The sequence below is a fragment of the Podarcis filfolensis genome, assembly GCF_964270895.1.
Source record: "Podarcis filfolensis genome assembly, chromosome: 3".
Lineage (NCBI taxonomy): Eukaryota > Metazoa > Chordata > Lepidosauria > Squamata > Lacertidae > Podarcis > Podarcis filfolensis.
Window position 1 is genome coordinate 4,019,982 of NC_139606.1, and position 21,441 is coordinate 4,041,422.

The 21,441-nt window shown below is 45.2% G+C and overlaps 1 protein-coding gene across 5 annotated transcripts in view; it reads left to right on the forward strand.

The window, feature by feature from the left end:
- The first annotated feature begins 1,341 nt into the window (after positions 1-1,341).
- The window catches only part of TFAP2D (transcription factor AP-2 delta), a 41,406-nt gene continuing 21,306 nt past the window's right edge, over positions 1,342-21,441 (forward strand). Inside the window, exons 1-3 of one of the 5 annotated variants that reach the window (XM_083606631.1) lie at positions 1,342-2,110; positions 5,947-6,444; positions 9,801-9,861. In XM_083606631.1, the coding sequence (XP_083462757.1) occupies positions 5,980-6,444; positions 9,801-9,861 (526 nt within the window). In that variant the 5' untranslated portion in view covers positions 1,342-2,110; positions 5,947-5,979. Of the gene's footprint in view, positions 2,111-4,736; positions 5,021-5,042; positions 5,336-5,490; positions 5,731-5,882; positions 6,445-9,800; positions 9,862-21,441 lie in introns of those variants that run through there. The other 4 variants (XM_083606629.1, XM_083606632.1, XM_083606630.1 and 1 more) reach the window with 4 other exon arrangements.

Below are 21,441 nucleotides of genomic sequence, written 5' to 3' on the forward strand. Positions count from 1 at the left end.
AGTGCTATAAAGGGGCCGATCCCCCAAAAGAAGAGAGAGGGAACCAACTTGTGGGCCCAAGGATGTTGAATTAGAACTTCCTGTTGGAATTACTTGGCAGACTGACCACACAGCTTGGAAGCTGGCTGCTACTGAATAACTGTGGCAGGTGTGGCCTATGCTTCCACCATCACGTTCGGCCTGGGCTGAATGGAGTTGGTGTCCAGCACCATCAGGAGAGCCACAGATTGCCCAACTCTCATCTAAACAGGAACCTTTCAACAAATAAGTCTGAATGGATGGTGGCTCCCTCCCAGCCTTCCTCCCACAAACAGTCCTTGATGTAGTAGGGCAGACATGTCCAAAGTCTGTGGCAGTTTACTTATTGGGGTCAAATCCTAAAAAAAGCTCAACTACTTTATTCAGCCCTCATGCATGTTCACTTCACCAACTTCATCAAATCTGGCCCTCTTTGAAAAAAGTTTGGGCACCCCTGACTTAGGGGAAATTATGGTAGTGCCTGTGGATCATAAAATGAGTCAACTAATCCCAAGAGAGAGTGGTTGGGAGAAAGAAGGCAAAACTGATAGTGTGGAACAAGCTTCTCGAGCTGTCTCTGAGAACTGAATGAGCTCCTCTTGGTCACTGGCTGCTCAAACGGAGGAGCCCCCCAATATATCCCACAGACTTTCTAATTAAAATAGAGAAAAGGGAGGTGAGCAATAGCTTAGGGTGGTTTCCGCAGCACCACACAGTAAAACAATAGCTTTGGCCTTCTGTGTTCTGAATGCCTTGTTTTGAGAGAAAAGCCAGGTGTTCAAGACCCATTTCTTTCCATAATCCTGCAAACTGTCAAAGAAATCAGAAGTGCCACTGAAATCCTCCCTCACAGGCTAAAACTGAAAGAAGTCTTCGAGAGAATAGGCTAGCTAGAAAACTAAACTACACCTTGGGAGTGCCCTTCAGTACACACTTACTTGCGAGGAATTCTCATTGATCCCAGTGGGACTTACTTCGGAGTAGACCTGCATCTGTTAACTGTAACGCATTCAATTATTGTGTCTTTAGGCTGATAGTCTAGCATTGCTTTGCATAGGACGGGATTGACATAGCAGGAAACAAGGCGTTTCCTTGCTTTTGAGAAGCAATCAGTCGGTTGCTTCACAGCTTTGCTCCGTTCATCAATATGGATTTGGCCAAGATTGTGGAGGAGAGGGTGTGTTTAATGGTTTGTTTCGAGGGCAACACAAATCTAGGGCGTAGGAAGGACTGTAGCCCAGCGGTAACGCATCTTTGCGAGCAGAAGATCTCAGCCAGGTTCAACCCCCGACATTTCCGGGGTGTGTGTGTGGAGAAGAGCCACGGCCAAACTGGGCAGAAGACAGTTTCTTACGTTCCATATTAAAAGAGCTGACAGGACAAATTCATCTGTTCTGTCTGGCTGCTCTTTAAACGTTTTCGCCAGTCCGGGCAGAAACCTTGGTCCTTGTTGCCGGTCTGATCCAGGATTTGGTAACCCCGCTAGTGTTTACGCGACGGTGGAGGAGTGCCTTTTTTGTTGTTGTTGTGGAAAGGGAGGAGTTAAATCCTCTTCCTGAGGAGTAACTGCTTTGTCGAGGAAGTTGTTTCCATGCCTAGGAAACTGTCAGTCTCATTTCTGCACGCCTGTCTTGCCTTGTTTAGGCTGTAGGAAAGTGAAAACAGCTCTCCAGCCTAAACAGGGACAAGTAAGACAAAACATGCAAACTTTGTCTCCATTTGGCTGTTTACTTTGCCAGCATGGGGAAGGACGTCGCGCGTTTTCTCCACTCGCCTTTCCGGCGTCGAACTGACACTTTCTATGACGTTGGGGGGAAACGATGATAAAGTGTCATATCACACCAGGTTGTCAGAACCCTTACCTACAGAGTTTCGTGACTGAATGTTAACTAGATCCTCAACTCTTAAGACCTTGCAGCAACCGACCAATTACTAACCTACGCTTGATTTCAAGAACATACGAAGAGCCTGCTGGATCAGGTCAATGGTTCATCTAGTCCAGCATCCTGTCTCACACTGGCCAGTTCGATGCTGATGAGAAGCGCGCAGACAGGACCTGAGCGCAAGCGCCCTCTGCCCACCTGCGATTCCGGTATTCAGATGCATCACCCTGCCCCTGGCAATGGAGGCAGAACAAAGCCATCACGGCTCGTAGCCTTTGGTCGCCCTCTCCTTCTCCCTGAATTTCCCTAATTCTCTTTTAAAGTCATCCAAGTTGGTGGCCATCACCAACTTGGATCTTATTTCCTATGGATCTCATCTCCAAGTAAGCGTACCTAGGTTCGCTTCCTGTCTATTTCCATCTTAATCTCAAGGCACTCACTTAGAAGTACGTCCAGTTGATGACAAGAAGAATCACACCTGAGGTGTGCAAAACTAAACTGCTTTTAAAGCAGCAGAACCTCACTTGAAATCCGTAGGGGTTACCTTCCAGGTGAGAGGGAAGTATAGAGAATCGGGCTGTAAGGATGCTATCCTCCGCACATTCTCCTGGAAATCCAGTTTGACGTGGGTAAGGTTTCCACACAAACAAATCAAGTATTTAGTTGTCCGATGTTACACTTGAATAGACGCATTCGAGTGGAACCTAGCCATGAACAAGATTTCTCCTTTCTTTGGGTTTGGTCTTTCTTTCTTTCTTTCTTTCTTTCTTTCTTTCTTTCTTTCTTTCTTTCTTCCACGCTTCCGACGTGCTCATCTACTCTTGCGAGCCAGAAGGACGATCCAGGCTCTCATAAACCAAAACAATACCCTTCGGCATTATAGATGGTCATAAACCAGGGTGGGGTGAATAATCGTGGTTATCCCAAGAGACTGGTGGCTCTTTTCGTCTGATGGGCAAGCAGGATCCTTTAAAAGGAGGTGACTTGAGAGGAGTCCCTGCTCTTTCCTGAAGGCGCCTCCGCTTAGGAAGGGGGTGGACGGGAGCGTCTTAACTGGGGTAGGCTGATCACTGGACAAACTCGGTCTTTGCAGGGGAAAGATTTCACTGATTTATGTACTGTCTCCCATTTCCTAATCTTTACCACCAAAGTTGCCCAAAGCCTGGGAAAAGAAACATTAGAGATGTCAGTAATTTCCTGTTTAAAATGTCAGGGTGTAATTTCTTTCTTTCTTTTTTCTTTCTGCGAAGGAGTTTTAGAAGTGCAGCTCTACAACCCCCCCCACCCCACCCCATCCCGTTAAAGAGAAGGTTGGGGAGGCAACAAAAAGTGTTTGCTGCTGACCCCTGTGCCGGTCTGGATAATCGCACTTTTCCATTTCAGACAATGCATTTCAATTCTAGTCGTGTGCCTTTGTCCATTTGGATAAAGAATAGAGGCTTGAATGACAGCTCCTGTTAGCCTGCATGAACAGATACCAATAAACACTCCCCAAACCTGGACCTTAAAAAAGAGCCACATGTCTGTTTGCCTGCGGCTTATTATTAAGAGACCTTCGCGGTTTAAACACTTAAAAGCGAACCAAATTAAATGGCAATTAAAAGCGAGTTACACCCGCTTCTGTCTCCAAGGCTTGTAATTTAAGCTCGCCATCAGCAGAGAGGCACAGCAGCGGCAGGAAATGCCATTTGCCTCAGATCCTTCCTTGGAGCATTCGCCAGGCGCGCCCTGACGAGCGAGAATCTTCAGTTGCGGTTCCTCCGAGCAGAAAACGGGGCTTAGATGATTCTCCCGCAGAAGGCGGACGCGCCCCCAGAAATTAACTCCCGGGATGGTTGCAAATAAATATATGCACGTAGTTTTAAACTCGGCCATAATGCTAACTCGGCCATAATTAGCTGTCTGAAAAATAAAACAAATCGCACTTCAAATAGACACTTCCAAGTTGGGGCGGGAGGCTCCAAATCTTTCTCACCTTTTCGCTCACAAATCTCCAGGTTTTTAGCTCTCTTACCCCGTGTCATTGTGTGGGTGCGGGGGCGCGCGGGGGTGTCTTCCTGCTCCCGGTGTCGCCCTATATGTATATATATGTATGTATTTATATTATATATATATCTTTCTCTCTAATGCACGGCAGCGACACTTAACCGCAGTGACACATTTCAGATAAGTTGTTTCTTTGAAATTCTGTTTCAAAACCCAGTGTGATTTCATCTAAGTTGCCCCGTATCGAACACTGACTAAGGTGGCGGGGAGGGGGGGCGTGGAGGTGGACTTCAATTCGATTTATTATTTTCTCTAAGAAATATAAATGCGCTGGTGTAATTCGGAGGACGGGGGAAATCCAGTTACATACATGCTAATCTTGTGTTTTGGTCAATATGGGGGGGGGGGGGGTTGGATAGCCACAGCCAGCAAGAAGAAACACTCACCAACTGAAAAAGGATGGTTTTAATTAATCTAGTTTGTTTTATGTATTAGCTCTAGTTCACCTCAATCATATGTTCCTAAAAAGGCCCCTTTCGAAAAGATTAGGTCCCACATTAGCCTGAGTAAAGTGGGGGGAAGCCTTCTAAAAGAGTGAAGGAAAAATGTATAAAAACGTTGAAAGAACCTACAGTTCCTTATTAGGCGAAGATACAATATTTATTCCTTGTCTCCTGGGATGAAGCTGCTCTATCTATTGTCCTCCCAGTTCTCAGTGCTGATGCTTAATTTTCAAAACTTCTATATTACCAAGGGACCTACGACATCAGCCAAAGAAATACCCTGCAAGTACAAAATCTGATCCGGGGAGCTGCTTTTGTGCAGAGGGAAAAATTGTTCCTACAGGTTTTTAAAAGGGTGCACGGTGGAAAAAAGCGGGAGACCTATGCAGACACGTTGCAAAGCCTCTTTGTGTTCAGATAGAAATACTCTCTATATGTATATATATTTTTCACGTCTGTGGGAAACAGGAGAGGACTGCAATTTTTTGATTTTTAAAAACTGTTCGTGGTTTGGTGGTTGCTTTGGTGTCTTTTCTTTCCTTTTAAATTTGGAGAAGGGATTTAATCAGAGCCTCTTTCGGAGAACCCAAAATGTCAACTACCTTTCCAGGACTCGTCCACGATGCGGAGGTATTTTGTGTGTGTCTGTGTGCGTGTGTGCGGATGTGTGTGTGCGCGCGTGTGTGCGGATGTGTGTGCCTATGCATGCGTGTGTGTGTGTGTACGGTCGAGTGTGCCTGTGTGTGGTTGTTTCCATTTTTTTGTTAATCCACATTGGACCGTTACATTTAATTATAATCCGGCTTCAGAGAGAACTTCGAGAAGTAAAGGGCGAAAATTCGTTATGACATCTGTCGCCAGGAAAGGGGCAAACCCATTGCCGCATTCAAACGGTTGCCGGAAAGAAAGCAGGCTAATGGCCCCAATAATGCCGTGAAACGGAAGGTGGCAAATACTATTAATAATAGCCGGAGAGAGAGAAAAAGAGCGAGAGCGAGAGCGCGCAATGGGAATCCGGGGGCCAGCAAACGATCGACTCCTACTCAGGTTGTCGGAAGGGGGATGTTTTGGACCTAGATCTTTTACCAAGAAGGGTTAAAGGCATGTAGGGAGTCGAGCCACACCGAGAGAGACGCGGTGCCTGGTATCTATCGAGAGAGACCTATGTCTGCTGAGAGAGTTAGGACCGTAAGAGGAGGAGATCAGCCCTTCTGCGCTTGAGACGGATATGGAGTTTTGCAGCGTTTGTGTTGGGTAACTTTGGGTTTCCTCCGCAAGCAGCCATCACAGTGAAGTAGCAGTTTTCTTTTCCAAGCTGTGTGGACGCCTCGCTTTCCTACGTAGGGGTCTCTCTCTCGCTCCCTCTTTAAACCTCTAGTGCAGACTTGCAGGGCACCAGCCCAAGGTGTATGGGGTTGCCGGCGCTAACTCTAGAGGAGCTTTGGCTAGGGTTGCGGGGGGGGGAGCTGGGGGGGGACAGGGTGCTGTTGGAGCCCCGCTCTTCTCCGATGACCAGCCTGCAGTATTTGGGTTACCTTTTCCCTTCTTCCTTTCAGATACGTCATGATGGATCAAACAGCTACCGTTTGATGCAGCTGGGATGCCTGGAGTCTGTGGCCAACTCCACCGTCGCCTACTCCTCCACGTCGCCCCTCACTTACTCCACCACCGGCACTGAGTTCGCCTCCCCCTACTTCTCCACCAACCACCAGTACACCCCCCTGCACCACCAGTCCTTCCACTACGAGTTCCAACACAGCCACCCGGCCGTCAACCCCGACGCCTACTCCTTGAACTCGCTCCACCACTCGCAGCAGTACTACCAGCAGATCCACCATGGAGAACCCACCGACTTTATCAACCTGCACAACGCCCGGGCGCTCAAGTCCTCCTGCTTGGACGAGCAGAGGAGGGAGCTGGGCTGCCTAGACGCTTACCGTCGCCACGACCTGTCTCTTATGAGCCATGGCTCCCAGTATGGGATGCACCCCGATCAAAGACTCCTGCCAGGACCAAGCCTTGGGCTGGCCGCCTCGGGAGCAGACGACCTGCAGGTAAATCACACGTCGCCTTCCCGCCGCACCCCCCGCCCTCGCCGCCGCCCGGCTCCTGCTCCCACCCCTGGCCCGCACTCGCCTGTCGCCCACCCGGCCCCCGGCTGTCGAGAGAGAGCTCGGCGACCTTCTGGTCAGGAGAGAAAGTGCTGCGCGGGCGGAGGAGCCTCTCACCTGCGAGCTGCCTGCGGCCGAGGGCGGGCGGGGACATTAGCTAATCCAGATTAGACAGGCAGAAATCAAAGGTCGCTCCCCAAAAGACAATCGCATCCCTCCAAACAACCCCCACTCCGCTCTGCAAAATTAAAACTGAACCAGATAGGCAGAAATATCTCTGAAAGAGAACTGCACAAGAGCAGTAGCTCATGGAAGGCGACTGCGTGTGTGTGTGTGTGTGTGTGTGTGTGTGTACCTACGGCAGTGAGGGAGCCAGCAGAAGCATTAAAAACCAGCTGTAAAATATTGAAATAGATCTGCAAATCCATCCATTCGTTAACCCAATCATCCGCTTCCCCCCCCGTGTTCACATACGCATGCACACCTCTTCCCTAAATTTCTCTCCCCCTCCAACGCAAACACCTGTTTTTCTCTTCCTCTCCAACATACTCATCTGTTTATTTCTGTTGTACCTCTCTTTCGCTGTCTGTGACACACACAAATCTCTAGTTTTACAAAATTCGAAAGTTTCCTAGTCAAGAAGCTATCAGCATCAAGGGAAGCTGCGTTTTGATGGAATTAACTACTTTTAATACATAGTTACAATGTATTATAATAACTAATTATAGTTATAATAACTAATACATAGTTATAACGTTACTGTAAAAGAGAGAGAACGTGAAATTCTATCAAGCCTATTAGGAAGGAGTGTAGTTTCACGCAATGAAGTGGGTCCTATTTACTTACAGAGAGTAAATTCTAAGTTGCTTTTATTGTCCTTTCTTCTCCCCTCAAACCCCGCCCCAGATTTCTTATCAGAAAAATATATATATTTTCCTCTCTGAGGATAAAGAAAATGTTTTAATGTGTACCATATAAAAGGAAGGCCTCCCACACACATATTTTGGAATTTGCACAAGAATAAAATCATTTGGGCCCATGAAGAACAGTTCCCTAAAACCTGACTTTCTGCATTGAAATTCACTCAATCATTTTCCACGCTTCTGTCTCTACCCGCCCCCTCCCCATTTTCAACAGGGCTTCCCTTATGTTCCTCCTCATCACTCCTTCTCCCAAATCTGCCATTCACTATTTCGCTTCACTAAGACCTATTTACTCTCCTTTTTTTATATAACCACGTCTGCTGCTGATTTTTTTAGCTGTACATTTTTTTTTCTATGCGGAGCACAAAGCCTTGTATTTTTTTTCCAAAAGGAGGGATTAGAGACGTTTGCAAGGCAGCGCACAATGCCTAAATCCTGTGCAAAAAAGCACCATACTTTATCCAATTTTCGACTTAGTGCCATTCAACTGGTCACTTATGCAATGTCATCCGACCAAACAACGCGCTTCCCTTCCAACCTCCTTTTGCCGAGATGACTGAGATGGCAGGTTCATGCTTAGGAATCATTTTAACGATTTTAAAAAATCATTTTTTTGTCTTAAATTTAAATAGTGGAGAGAATAACACGAGGTGGCCTTTCCTTCTTTCTGTTTTTAACGCTTTGTGGGGGGCGGGGGCGGGGAAGCGCTACCAAAAAAATGCCACAAAAATCAAATTTAACAAAACCCTGTTTTGGTTTTGAGTTATGCATGATGCATAATGTCTGTTATACTCATTATACATGAATACTATTTCCTTACATCCTCTTCAGTTTCTTCACAGTTACAAATGTGGGGTTTCGAAAGTGGCGCGAGGGGGAGGCGGGGGAACCACTATTTGTGAATTTGCATTGATTTTTGTAGCTTTTTCTTTTCGACGCTTGAAAAGAAGCTTGTTGATTTCAGCTTCTTATGTTTTATAGGGGAGGTTTTTTTGGTGACAAAATGGATTGCTGCCCGACCAAGGTTGGAGGAAGAACTCCAACTCGTAGCCAGTCTTTCCCTTTTCTTTTTCATCTCCGCCCCCGCCCGCTTTCCACTTTCTTCATCAACATATGCCTCATTTCTAATGCAACAAATGTAAATATACTTTCCCCTGCTCAGAATGTTAAGTGAAAGTCCAATAGTTTGGAAGGCTGTTTAAGCCAGCCTAACAGATGCAAGGAGTCTTGGAGCCGGAATGGGCATCTTTGAGACCCCTAAAAAGATTTTCCATGGGCAACAAAGGAAACTGTCACACCTTTTCCCATCACCGCTTTAATTTATGCTCAGTCGCCTAGTTTTTCCCCATATTGATTTCATAATCACTTTAAGGCAGAACACTAAAACTCAAAAGAGGCCTTGAAAGGGGTTTTCTAGGCCAGCGTCAATATGCCGAAAAACGGGGGGGGGGCTTGGGGAAGAGAGAGACGGGACTGTAAAGGTTGTTTTTGTAAAGTGGGCTTTATATTATTATGCACCGACTCTTTCTCCGCATGTACTTAACTCTTCACGGGCTGTTGAGTAGGTTAACACCCTTAAGAGGCCTTTTTCATGTCCAATACCTCGTTTGTTTGTAAAGGAAAATGCATCTTTTAACACATTGCCACTGGACAAAAGGACTGAGAGGCTGCGTGGAAGAAATGTACACACACATAGACAGAAAAAAAGGGGGGATTTCTTCTCGATAGAATTCGTATCCCAGCATAAAGCGAAACCAGAGTATATGGAACTCAGTTTGTAAAGTGTTTTGACCAGAGCATGTTGAAATCCCACTGAAGTTGATAGCAAAATTTTCAGTCGTTGGAATGGACTACTACAACGTAGTCTAGAATTTAGTCCAGTCGAGAAATCGAGAAACACCCGATTGTTCCCCTTCTGTCGCCGTTCTTTATAACTCCCATTTCTAAGTCTGGCTTTTACCAGTCTCTGCAAACCGGTCCTAGTTGTGTGACATGTGAGTGCTACCTTCACTTAACACGTTAGACATGGACCTTGAAAGGGGTATATATGTTCCACAGGTATGCTGCCACTTTCTTTTAAAATTGTTCTTTTTCCTCCTCCAAAACATCCCTTCAAAAACTTTCCATACTGACTCTCTTCCTCTTTGCCTGCCAATCAATCATTCAGACAAAAGATTATATCTGAGAACAAAGTTTGTTTGTTCTGGGAAGAAGCTGTGCTATTCTATGGTTTTTGAAATATTTCGTAGGAGATATATTCTTTGAGTTGCAATCTGAACATAGTCACTTCTAAAACGCATCACATTCGATGCATCCAGCCATGCAATTTATCTGTACGGATCTTTATCTGATTTTATTTTATTCTCTTCATTCAAGGGCTCAGTGGAGACCCAGTGTGGGCTAGTGTTGAACGGCCAAGGTGGGGTGATAAGGAGAGGTAAGCAAGTTGCGAGTCCTATATTTTTACTTATTATTTTAACAACAGAAAGCCTTAAAATTGTGTAATAACCACTAGGGCCAACTTCCAAACAAATAGCGGAATTTGTGACCGGGTTCTGGGTGCCTTTTATATCCATGTAATTGCCCCCACCCCAATAGAAACAGAAGAGGCCTTAAGGAAACGTTGCCATCGTGTTTAGTGTGCAGCTCTAGGAAATGAAAAACGACCTCCGCCCCACTCCGCTGTGCTTTCTACTTGGGATGATCTTGCGATGCTGTTTTTACCACCTGCGTTTCCCATTTCATTTTGTGTGCGCGCGTGTGTTTTGTAAACTTTTCAACTCAGTATGCTGCTGGTACTATTTACGTAGGGGGGGACACAAGTAGAGCTTCAATGACAATTTGCGATGGAAATTTTAAAACCGAAGCGTAGCTTTTGTAAAAATCAGGATGTGGTCTTCTAGCCTACTCTGTATCAGAAACCCGAATTACTGGCTTTTGCAGGGCGGGGAGTAGCACCAGCCATAAGCTCACATTTCGATCCTACGGCAACCAGTGAATTCAATGAGGCTTACTCCTGAGTAGACATGTATAGGAGTGCACTGTAAATGCACTGGGTGAATGAAAGGGGGTGGGGTGGGTCAGTTCATTAACTTGTGTGAATCGCAAGTATTTTAGGCAGAAGGCTCTATAGTGAGGCCAATATGTTACCGGTCTGATCAGAATGAAGGATAATAAAAATGTCAGAGAACAGAATTTATTCAAAGATTACATCTGAAAACGGGGAAAAACATCTTTTCCCGAAATGTGAACAAATTAATGAAGGGATGAAGTTAAATGGGGTTTTCCCCTTGTATCACCGATGACAGGGAGACAAGATGAAACTATTGAAACCATCCTGTGCTTACGCTGAGCGCTTCCTAGCCCGTTTGGGCCACGTGGGTAATATAGGCTGATTCCAACAGGATTGCTTCAACTATAATTTACGGTTCTGTTTTTCAGATAGTTTTATTTATTTTATTTGTTGTCATTTGGAGGAAGGTAAACCAAAATGAGCAAGGGGAAATTTTCTTCCGTCTTGGTTAAAGTTACTGAAATAGTAATAAGGTCATTACAACTTATTTGAAGCATAAAACTATGGAAAGAGCGCACAGCAACACGCTAGTGGTGAAATGTCTTTTGAATCCTGTCGGACTGCAGATATTCTAAAGGTGCGGGTAAGGAGGCGGTGGCAGGGATACTTCTGGTGCTGAAATGGACAGCTCCTTGGCGGTGAGTTTTCCTAACAGCGAGGAAGCTTGACCGTTGAGCGCCGGCGGCTACTTTATAACAGTCCCACTCCAAAACCCTTCTGAATGTTGAGGGTTACAATTCTTCTAAGAACTGGGGATCTGTGAAAGCCACGTCATTTTCTTCTAAACAAACGGATGGATTCTTTTTATATTATTGTTAACACTTTGATCAAGGTCTGCAGAAACGTAAACTGTAATATCAACCATAAATAGCCCCAAATCTATTTTTTTCCATTTCAATGGATTGTAAATCGGTTGTTTTCCCTCACCCTTTACACAAGGCTGTACCTTCTGATTTTTAGAATCGTCTTAATGTGCGGTATTATTGTGTGGTTTAAGAAATATAAATAGAGCTAGGAGTGACACATTTTTTTTAAAAAAAAGTTACATTTGTTACTTGCATACTGGAAAAAGAGCAAGGGTCTATTTCTCTGGAGTAATCCATATGGAATGTTTTGACAATATGTTATGCATTCTCATTCAATCATCTCCACCTTCCTTAGCGCCAGAGGTGGGGAGAGGAGTTGCATGTTGGTTTCTTGTATTTTGGTTCCTATTCATTATAAGCAAGTGCGCTTGCTTCTTTGGGCTGGATCCGGAGGGGAGAAACGGGCAAATGCTGAATCCCCATCAACTGAGGTGCTGTGTCTGTAACTGCTTGACTGGACTCTAATCTCCCATCTGAAGGAGGTTTTTCCTCTCGAGTCCTTCTTATCGAGTTGATGCCGTCTCCAGCTCTCTCCTGGCACGGAGCTTCCAATTACCTGAGCGACTGATTGTAGTTAAGCAAGGCGGCTCTCTCCCTCCTTACCGTTCCGTATTTCAAAAGGCGACCGAGTCATTCAAGGATTTAAAGGCTGATGGTGAAATCCAGCATGAAAATGCAAGGAGGCTGTTTCTCTACTCATCTTAAGAGCTGAATGGCTCCGACACCTTGAGCCCCCATCCCCCGCTCTCCGCGCAACGCCTCTTGTGAAATCAGGGACAAATATCAAAGACGAACCTATACGTTTCAAATGAGTCCTCGAAATACATAATAAATATTTTGTCAAGTGAGTCTTAGGGAAAAAGTGTTAGCAGTCATCAAGGCACGCGGATCCCGAGCGCTGTGGAACCTTCCGCATAAATCAGCGGGGCCCTTTCTTTTCTCTCTCTCTCGCGCTGCATCGATGCAAATATATGAAGCCGGGCTCCCCTCATATTTTAAGCGTTTGGTGTCATTATCTGAGGGGGGAAAGCGGCTTTAAGAAGAGAGGGAGGGAATTCGAGGTGGAGGGAGGAGAAAAGATTTCACTTTGGGAAGAAGCAGGAGGAAAGAGGAAGGGAAATCTAACTCCATAAAGACATAAAAAACACCCTTTAATTTCAATATAGAGGAAAATGAACGAGTTGAAAGGACGACTCAAAAATACTAATACTGTTTACTAAACAGGTGAGGAAAACTGGTAAGGACTATAGAAGGTATAGAACAGAAAGAAAGTGGGGAAATCCATGTACATTTCAAACCGGGCCTTCTGGCCCTACAGCCAAGATTGCCCAATTGTTCTTCGAAAACTAACCAAGTGCCCCTACTCCCCCCACCCAACAAAGTCCTCGGCCCAAGCCCGCCCACCCCCGTCTGCTCAAAATGCAGCCTCTTGCCTGCCTCCTCCTCCTCCTCCGACTAGGCCTGTCCCAGCTGAGACATTGGAGGTGCCCTGATGTGGAGTGTTTGCTTTTTAATGAGACCCGGGCAGGAAGGGGCCTTTCTTTTGTGTGGGTTTGGGCGGTGGCGGTGAGGGGGGCGGGAGGAGGTCGGGGCTGCAGGACTGAGGTGTTGGCGAGCTAATTACCAGCCAGAGCCAATATTTGCCCCCGATTCGGTGGCCGAGCTCCCACCGCTATCACTTCCAGTTAATGGTGTGCAGGATTTCGCCCGGAGCTCCGCTCCTCGCACCATCACAACCAATAATCTTTACTTTACCTACTGCGAGCGTATCGATAGCTTCTCTAGCCGCAGGCGCCTGCTTTGATATGGTAATCTTTCTGAGGGCCCAAATTCTGCAGAGATCATATTAATGTTGTACATACAGACGAGTGAAGCTTTGCCTTAAAAGTTGAATATTCAGATCGGCCCTTTCAAAAGAAATCTCTCCCGAAGATGCAAACCTTCTATTTACAAGAGTCGTCTGCAATTTTTAATCATTGCTGAGGATGGCGGCAAAAAAAAACATCTTTTTCTCTCCCCGCCGCCACGCCCAGTTTTCCTCCCCTCTTTTTTATAGTTTCTTAGAAATCAGTTTTCTGTTTTAGGAATTCCTCTCTAAACGACAATTATCAACCTAGAACCTGCTTTTTTTTCTTTTTTAAGAGTCTCGTATGTTTTGCTTGCCTACCTTGGAACGAGTAAATAAGAGGGATAGCCTGGTGGCTTCTGCACTAAATATTTTGGAGTCCTTTTTTTAAAAAAAGACAACACGGTGACACTTGGCCCTCCTGTGTCGTTTTATGAAATGGCAAACTCAAAAAAAAAGGGGGGGGGAGATAGGGGGGGCGGCTCTTGTTTCGCTTTGTGATCATCCATCTTTCCCTGCCCCAGGCTAATTTCAGAAGCTTAAATACTGCTATCGCCTCTGGGCCATGAAGAGAAAAAGAAGGCCCGGGCTATCGGCACACTCTCTTTCTCGATTGCCCTTGGCAACGTAAAATACAAACTACTTTGAATCAAAACATTTTTGGGGAATTAATATGATCTGAACTCTTCCCGTTTTAAGAGATCTTGAGTTTGTCAAATCGCTTAGAGGTGACTGACATGAGAAGGCTGAGGCATTAATGCGAAGCTAGAAACATTGTCAGATCTTATTTGATTAAAAAAAAATAAAAAATAGAAAGGCTCTTAAAAGTCTGAGCATCAGTCACCAAAAAACCAGCCTAACCAATAGAGAGCCTGGATAGACGTCCCCCTTCTCTGCCTTCTGCCTTTTATGTGTTTACTTAAGGCGCTGCCTATCCCTTGCAATCCGGGGTTTGATCGTGGTCCTTTGATCTGCAATTTTAATTTGAGGCACTTAATGATGAAACTGCAGCCTAATGACTCATTCATTGGGTGCGGGGGGAGAGGGGTGGAGAGAGTTTTTATTAAGGGGTGGAGTGAAGCTCTAGGGGGCAAATATCTAAGACCAAACAATCTCTTTCTTTCTTCCTTTTTAAGGATAGCTCCAAGTTTTGCGTTTATGGTACATTCTGGCAGAATATATCACGACGCATATGTCGTGTTAGAAAAGACCCTGTTCATACTGGGTGTAGAGAATAGGGAATTAGGCAGAGAAACCAGATGGGACAGACGAACCACCGTTTGTTTTACTGTAAACGCCTAAACAGAAGGTAAAACCTAAAGGGACTTTGTTAGTATATCTCGCAGAATATTCTCCATATCGGCGCGGGGAAAGATAAGACCTGTCTATCATATCCATACGGCTATTCTGTGAAAGAATTACATATAGGATTCAATCCTACGCGATCCTTTTGCATTTACTTGACAGTAAGGCTCACTTCCCAGCTGATATCCAGAAGAAGATCGGACTTCGTTAAATTAATTTCAACAACAAAACATGTGCTTAACTATTTTATTCGAATCAGTGGCTTAAAATACTTGACTCCGGCGGTTTGTGACTTTAGCACCACAGCGTTTTTCTCGAGTACTCTAAAAAGCATTGCCCACATTTAGCTCAGCAATCGTTTCACAACAAACCTGTGAGGCAGGCCAGCGTTACTACGCCCCATACCTAAACTAGAAGGGATGCCTGAACCACCAGTTCCAGTTTGCCTAAACCAGGCATGTCCAAAGTCCGTTTGGGGGGCGGATCGTAGGCATATTTACTGGGAAATAAATCCAGCTAATCCGATCCCTCTTCCTAGGGCGAAAGCAGGGATGCCAACTTAAATGAACCATTGGGGGGCTGGTAAGCCCCCCCCCAATAATCACAAGACACACTATTTGAATGGCAATGCCCATTGATTTTTTGGGAGGGGTATGGCCCCATCCAATATTTTATTGGAGGGGGCCGAAGGTTCCTGGGCCCCAGATGTTGGCTCCTATGGGCGCAAGGCGTCCAACGCGAGAGTCCTACATCCACATTCTCTGGTCTATTTTTGCTTCACTATAGCTGTTCTCTTGAATTCTATTTGACTATTGTTTTTTAATGTGGGAGTGGGTTTAAAAAATGTGTACACATTTCACAACAGTACATATTCCAGCAGAAACATGTCCAAGAGGTCAATCTTTTTGAAAGGTTCTCTGTTAGACCTGATCCACCACAGGCCTCTTCTGTCTCATAGTCCTCTCCCTGAGTCCTTCTCTCTTCTCGACTCCAAGTTACGCCTAGCTCTAGTCCTCAACCGCTTTTCTTTCCATCTTTAAATATTGACGTAAAAACAAATAATATGAATTTCTGCTCCCTCCATTTCGAACCCCTAAAACCCTTAGTAAGGAAGCCCCACGGACGCTTTCCCCAAGCCGGCTGGAGTCTCTGCGGAATGCAGGGCACAACTGGGAACCCTGTTTTACGGGGGTGGGTGGGATGGGGTTGGCTTTTACAGCTCAACATCAAGGGGTTTCAGTGTCTCCTAAGTCCATGATCGGTCAGAGAAGAGGAGGACCTCGGATAAAGGTGTGTTTAAACACTTAGAAATTGCCTAAAGACCACCAGAAGCATCACACACGCATCTCAGAAAGAGGCGGTCTACAACAGAAATTTGAGAGTGTGGCTTGTCTCGTGTTTGTCAAGATACCTGATATTGTTTCCTGATCGCTCCACCTCGGCCAGTCTGGGCCATCTTTTAAATGGTAAATACGTTAGTTCCTGAAACAACTGTCCCAAGACCTCCCCTATTCATTCACAAAATATTCTCTTTTCACTAGATTTGTAAGCGAAAAGAACTACTGGGAGAGGTTTTTTCCCAATATACTTCCTTCTGCGGAGGAAATATATGGGTCATTAAGAGTCCAGATGGCTTTTGGATTTCTTTCCTGTACTATTTCAGACATGTTGTTTTTTATCATGTGTGATTACCTTGTGCACTTATGAAGATTCATTTTATTTATGACACCTTAGAATTATTATAACACCTCCGACACCCACCGACACCCGTTGCGCATCCGCGGTGTTTAGGCGCGCGTAACTGTGCTGAGCTAGTGTCCCGGTCTCTGAGAAAGCAACCTGAGGAGACCGGGTGAGGCTGGCTTGCTTCGCCAGCCGTTCTCTGTCGGCCCCCTTAGATTCCAATTCCCTCCCCACTCTTTAGCTCTTATCTGGCCAAATCTTGATAATCCCATAATACGTATAATTTGCCCTTAATGTATTGTCATTAACGCTGCTGTCTCTTTTCTCTCTCTCTTTTTTTCCAGGAAGCAAATTGAGTCCCATTTAAAAGCCCTAATGCGCTTGTTTAATTAATAGTTCCAGCCGAGCTGGTTTCAAATGGAGTCACAACAATAAAAAGAGAGGAAGGGGGGCAGGAAAGGAGAGACGTGAGGCTGGGTGTGGGGAAAAGCCTGAATGGTTCATGAAGGAGGCCGCAAGAAACGCGCCCAGGCAAGGGAGGGAGCGGCTGGAATAAGCGCGGCTGGGTTTTAAGAGGGTACAGCTTGCGGGGCGTGGGGAGGGTTGCTTGGCTTGGCTGAAAGATTAGCAGCCGAGTATCTCAACAGTTGCCTGGGCTTGGGACTCGCGGGTCACGGGAGCGTCTTGGGAAATCCCGCCCCAAACGAGGGAGTACTGTATTAGGATTTCAAGCCATTTTCCCCATTCACTTCCATGGCTGTGCTCAAGCGTTCGGAAGCTCCCTCGGTTCAGAAGTCCGTCGCAGCGATCCCCTTGCGTTGCTCACCATGGGAGCACAGCCCGATCCTTTGCATGCTTTCTTGAAGAAAGCCCCGCTGTGTTTTGGGGGATTGCTCCCAAGTGCTGGCAGCCTGCGTTGAATCGGTCTTCTCTTGGGTTGGGCTCACGGTTGGCTCCACTAAGCGCCTTCCCAAGCAGGGATGTAAACCCGCCTCATCCCAAACGTTTAGGTGTAACAGGTCGGGTGGGCTGTGTTGCTTTCTCTGGCCAAGTAAGAATAGGCTGCAGTCCCCAACGAAATTTCTACGAGTCCCGCTGCATGGAGGAAGTCCAGAGGAAGTCGGGCGTGCTAAATCCTACTTAACTAGGGAGATGAAATACACAGACAAGCATCAAAGTTTACTCCAAAGTAAACCTTGCTTACTGGAGATTCCTTCTTTCTCCACCCCCACCCCATCCTAGGCAAGGGCTGTGGTTTCCATAAGACTGAGGTGTAGGTAACTTTTTCAAGATTACACCAATTGTGTGGAATGAAGGACTTTGGGAATTTGTGTTTTAAGGAATGTGTTTATGACAGAGCTGTTACTTGGTTTCTACAAAACTAATGCAACTCAGATCAATTCTGTAATGAGAGGTTATAAAGTGCTAGAGAATTATTGCAATCCAACTGAAATACTGAGGCTCTGCTAACTTTATTTCGGTCCTAAAGGTGATGGAATTAAGCATGCTTAATTCTATGTGCTCTATGTGCTCTATGTGCTGCTTCATGTTACATGGCAGCAAATATGCATTTTATTTGGCCTTTGTCTTGTGGTGTGGAGACATGGCTGATCTCTCATGTGCTTGAATTAGAGGTGTTTCCAAAATAATCCTCCTCTGAATTTTCTTGGCATTCAGAATTGTGCAGGCTTGTTTTTGAAAGAGAATCAATGTATTCAGAGTCCTCCATTCCTCCAATTTTTTGTTCCCAAATTTTCTATACAGTGCTGTGGGTCCATGATTTGCTTAAGTTCCTTCATGCTTTCACTCTGTCCTGCGTTACCAATGTATGCATGTGTGTGTGTGTGTGTGTGTGCATTAATTAATTGCATTGATAGAATTGTACACACAGTTGTATTGATTTTCCTCTGTGCAATCTTTTACTAATGGAAAGGAGCACGTTTGTGCACACCAGTGAAACATTGCACAAAAAAATCTCGATACAATCATGGAATGACAACTTCAGGGTTGCTTTTCTGCAATGTTTTCTACACAGACATGTGCATACTGTATTTCTAAAGTAGATGGGGAAGACCATGACCATGAACTGTAGGAACTGAAAGTGGAGGCAAATTGTGCGTTTTCCAGTCCCAGCAAAAGGGTTTTAAAATTCTCCTAGTTAAACTGGAATTTTGGAGGAGTGGCACCATCAAAGCAGAGCAAGCCCTCAGAAAATAAGGGAATTGGATAGAGCACCCCCACAAACATATCCTTAAGCTGAACTCACAGTTTTGTAAAAAAAAAAAATGTAAAAAATGCACAGTCCTCTGCAGGGGGACAGATTTGGATGGTGGAATAGGCAGCATGATGTTTTCAGCCAGATCTGCATGGAAATTTAATCATAGATGAGTAGAATGCATGGATATTGTGACAATGGAATGAGAAACAGAGGGTTTTTTTTAAAACAACACTGTTTCAAGTCGCAATTTTTCTACCATTCCTAACCCCCCAAATGATTAAAAACAAAAACCAAAACCCTTACCCTTGAAAATCCATATGAAGTGATGGGCTATTTATCCATCTAACCCAGCACTGTCCATCCTGACAGGCATCTCAGATTGAAAGGTAGAAGCTGACATGTGAAATGACCTCTGCCTGGGACCTGGACAACTGCTAGCTAGGTGGGCACACCTCCTAATTTGGTGCAAGGCACTTGCCACATTCCTGTGTGAATGTAGCCAGGAGGTGCTAGGGGGCAGCTGTTGCCCCCCCAGTAAATAAATAGAAATACTTACCTATCGGATACCTAACGGACCAATTGCATCACTGCCCCCCCTAAAATAAACCCTGGCTACGTCCATGTATTCCTGTTGTATTCTGTGGCACATTGTTTTCAACTGAACTTACAAATAGCAGCCCAATCTTAATTAGCCTGAACCTTCCCCTTATTTCTGTGTTATTTCCCACTATGGAGGATGGAACAAGCTTGTTTTCTGCTGCTCCAGAGGGTAGGAACAGAACCAGTGGAGTCAAGTTGCAAGAAAGGAGATTCTGACTAAACACTGGGAAGAACTTTCTGCCAGTAAGAGCTGTTAGACCGTGGAATGGACTCCCTTAGGAGGTTATGGACTCTCTTTCTTTGGAGGTTTTTAAGCATCCATCTGTTATGGATGCTTTAGTTGAGATTCCCACTAGATGACCCTCAGGATCCCTAGATTCTCTGCAATTCTATGATTCTATATCTGTGAGATACTTACAGCGCCTGGTAGGTGGAAAGTGTGCTTACGGAAAAGAAAATGTTGGTCAATATGTTTGTCATTCCAAGAAAGGTGTTGGTTTTTGAAGCCTATATAAATTTTTGGGCACACCAAGAAAAGACCTCTTTCTTGTGGCCCAGGTTAGCAGTTATTATGCAGTTTGCTGTACCAGCACATAAATACTTCCCAATGATACAACAAAGCAGGGCTGTAATGTTGGCACATGTTATGGTTATAATTTAGAATGTTGTTTGTATTCAAGGTCACCCAATCTCAAAAAGCATATTATAGTGCAGCAAAAGGCAATTGAATTGACCATAGCATTATCTTCCTTAGAAAGAAAAGCTAAAGAGATTTATCTTTTTAGTTTAGAAAAAAAGGTTGTTCTTCCTTCACTCCCTCTGTACTATTCCTTATTACAGTGGTACCTCAGGTTACATACGCTTCAGGTTGCATACACTTCAGGTTACAGACTCCGCTAACCCAGAAATAGTGCTTCAGGTTAAGAACTTTGCTTCATGATGAGAACAGAAATCGTGCTCCAGCAGCGCGGCAGCAGCGGGAGGCCCCATTAGCTAAAGTGGTGCTTCAGGTTAAGAACAGTTTCAGATTAAGAACGGACCTCTGGAACGAATTAAGTGCTTAACCCAAGGTACCACTGTATAAACAGCTCCATGATTCATGCCTCCTCCGTCGCTCACTGCACCGTGTCCCACCTTGTCCCAAAGAAGGGATCGATTTATTCCATCTTTTACTGTACTGCTGCTATCCGAGGATATGCAGGCTGGATGAACAGTGGTGGAACTTGGGGTCTCAAAATCAGCAGCACCCTGCACAACAGCAAAATGTGGTGCACCCCCTTCCTCTCACACTCCATTCTAAATCACAGTTGTGGCGCTTCCTGCATCACCCCCAAGGCTCCATGCCCAGTCCTGTGGAACCAGCCGCACTCTCCTAAATCCACCTCTGCTCAGAAAGGGACCTCCCAGATCTGTGAGGGCTAGTCCCAAGTACATGTGCATAGGCTTGCAAGCAAGGCCGTCTTTAGCATGTGGGCCACCGGGGTACAAAGATCTGTCCAGCACCCCCAAATTTAGTTTAGCCGCCCCCAAATTAACTTTTATTGAGCTTTTTTGGGGAGGGGGGAAGCCAGCCAAAGTTGTTGACCTTTTTTTAGGGGGAGTGAACTCAAAGTTTTGGAGTTTTTGGGGGGCGGCAATTGCTCACCTATAACGACACAGCGAAAAAAACTGACTCGTTGGGGATATTTGATGCTGCTGAGTAACAGAGCGATGGAGGAGCGGGGCAGGGACTTTTACTCCTTTCCTTTTCACTGCCGCCGATTGAGAGGGACCAGTATACAGTAGGTATACAAATCAAATTTTATTAAACGGTCACAGACCAGATTAACTCGTACAGCTAGTCAGCAAAGCATAACACCGGAAAAAACAAAGGACAATTTCAATACAGATTAGGCCATAACAGCAATTTAAAATGTAGGTATACATTTGGCGCTCCCCCCAAAATTTGGTGCCTGGGTGCCCTGCACCCCTTGCACCCCTGGGTGCAAGATGGCCCTGCTTGCAAGCCTAGACATCACATTTCATCAAATTCTTCCTTGTGTTATGCCAAAGCTTGCTCTAAAATATTTTAGAAACACCTTTTTTAAAAAAAGATTGCAATCCTTTCCACACTTTCCTGGGTGTAAATCCCACTGAGCACAATGAGACTTGTTTCCATGTAGCTAGCATAGGATAGTTGTGAAGTCCAGTTGTCATGAAAGAAAACCAATCTATGCTATGCTAGCTACACAGAAACAATGAAATCTATTTTTGAATCCAGCTAGGATTTTAGGATAAAAGTTGAACGCCTGCTTCCCAGGTGTTTTTTGGACGAGAACTGAAGTATATGGCAGATAGTTGGATGACTCCTTCATGGAATGATTTTTTTTCTTGTTTAAAATGTACAGACTGAAACCTTCATTAGCCAAGAAATCATATGCCATTAT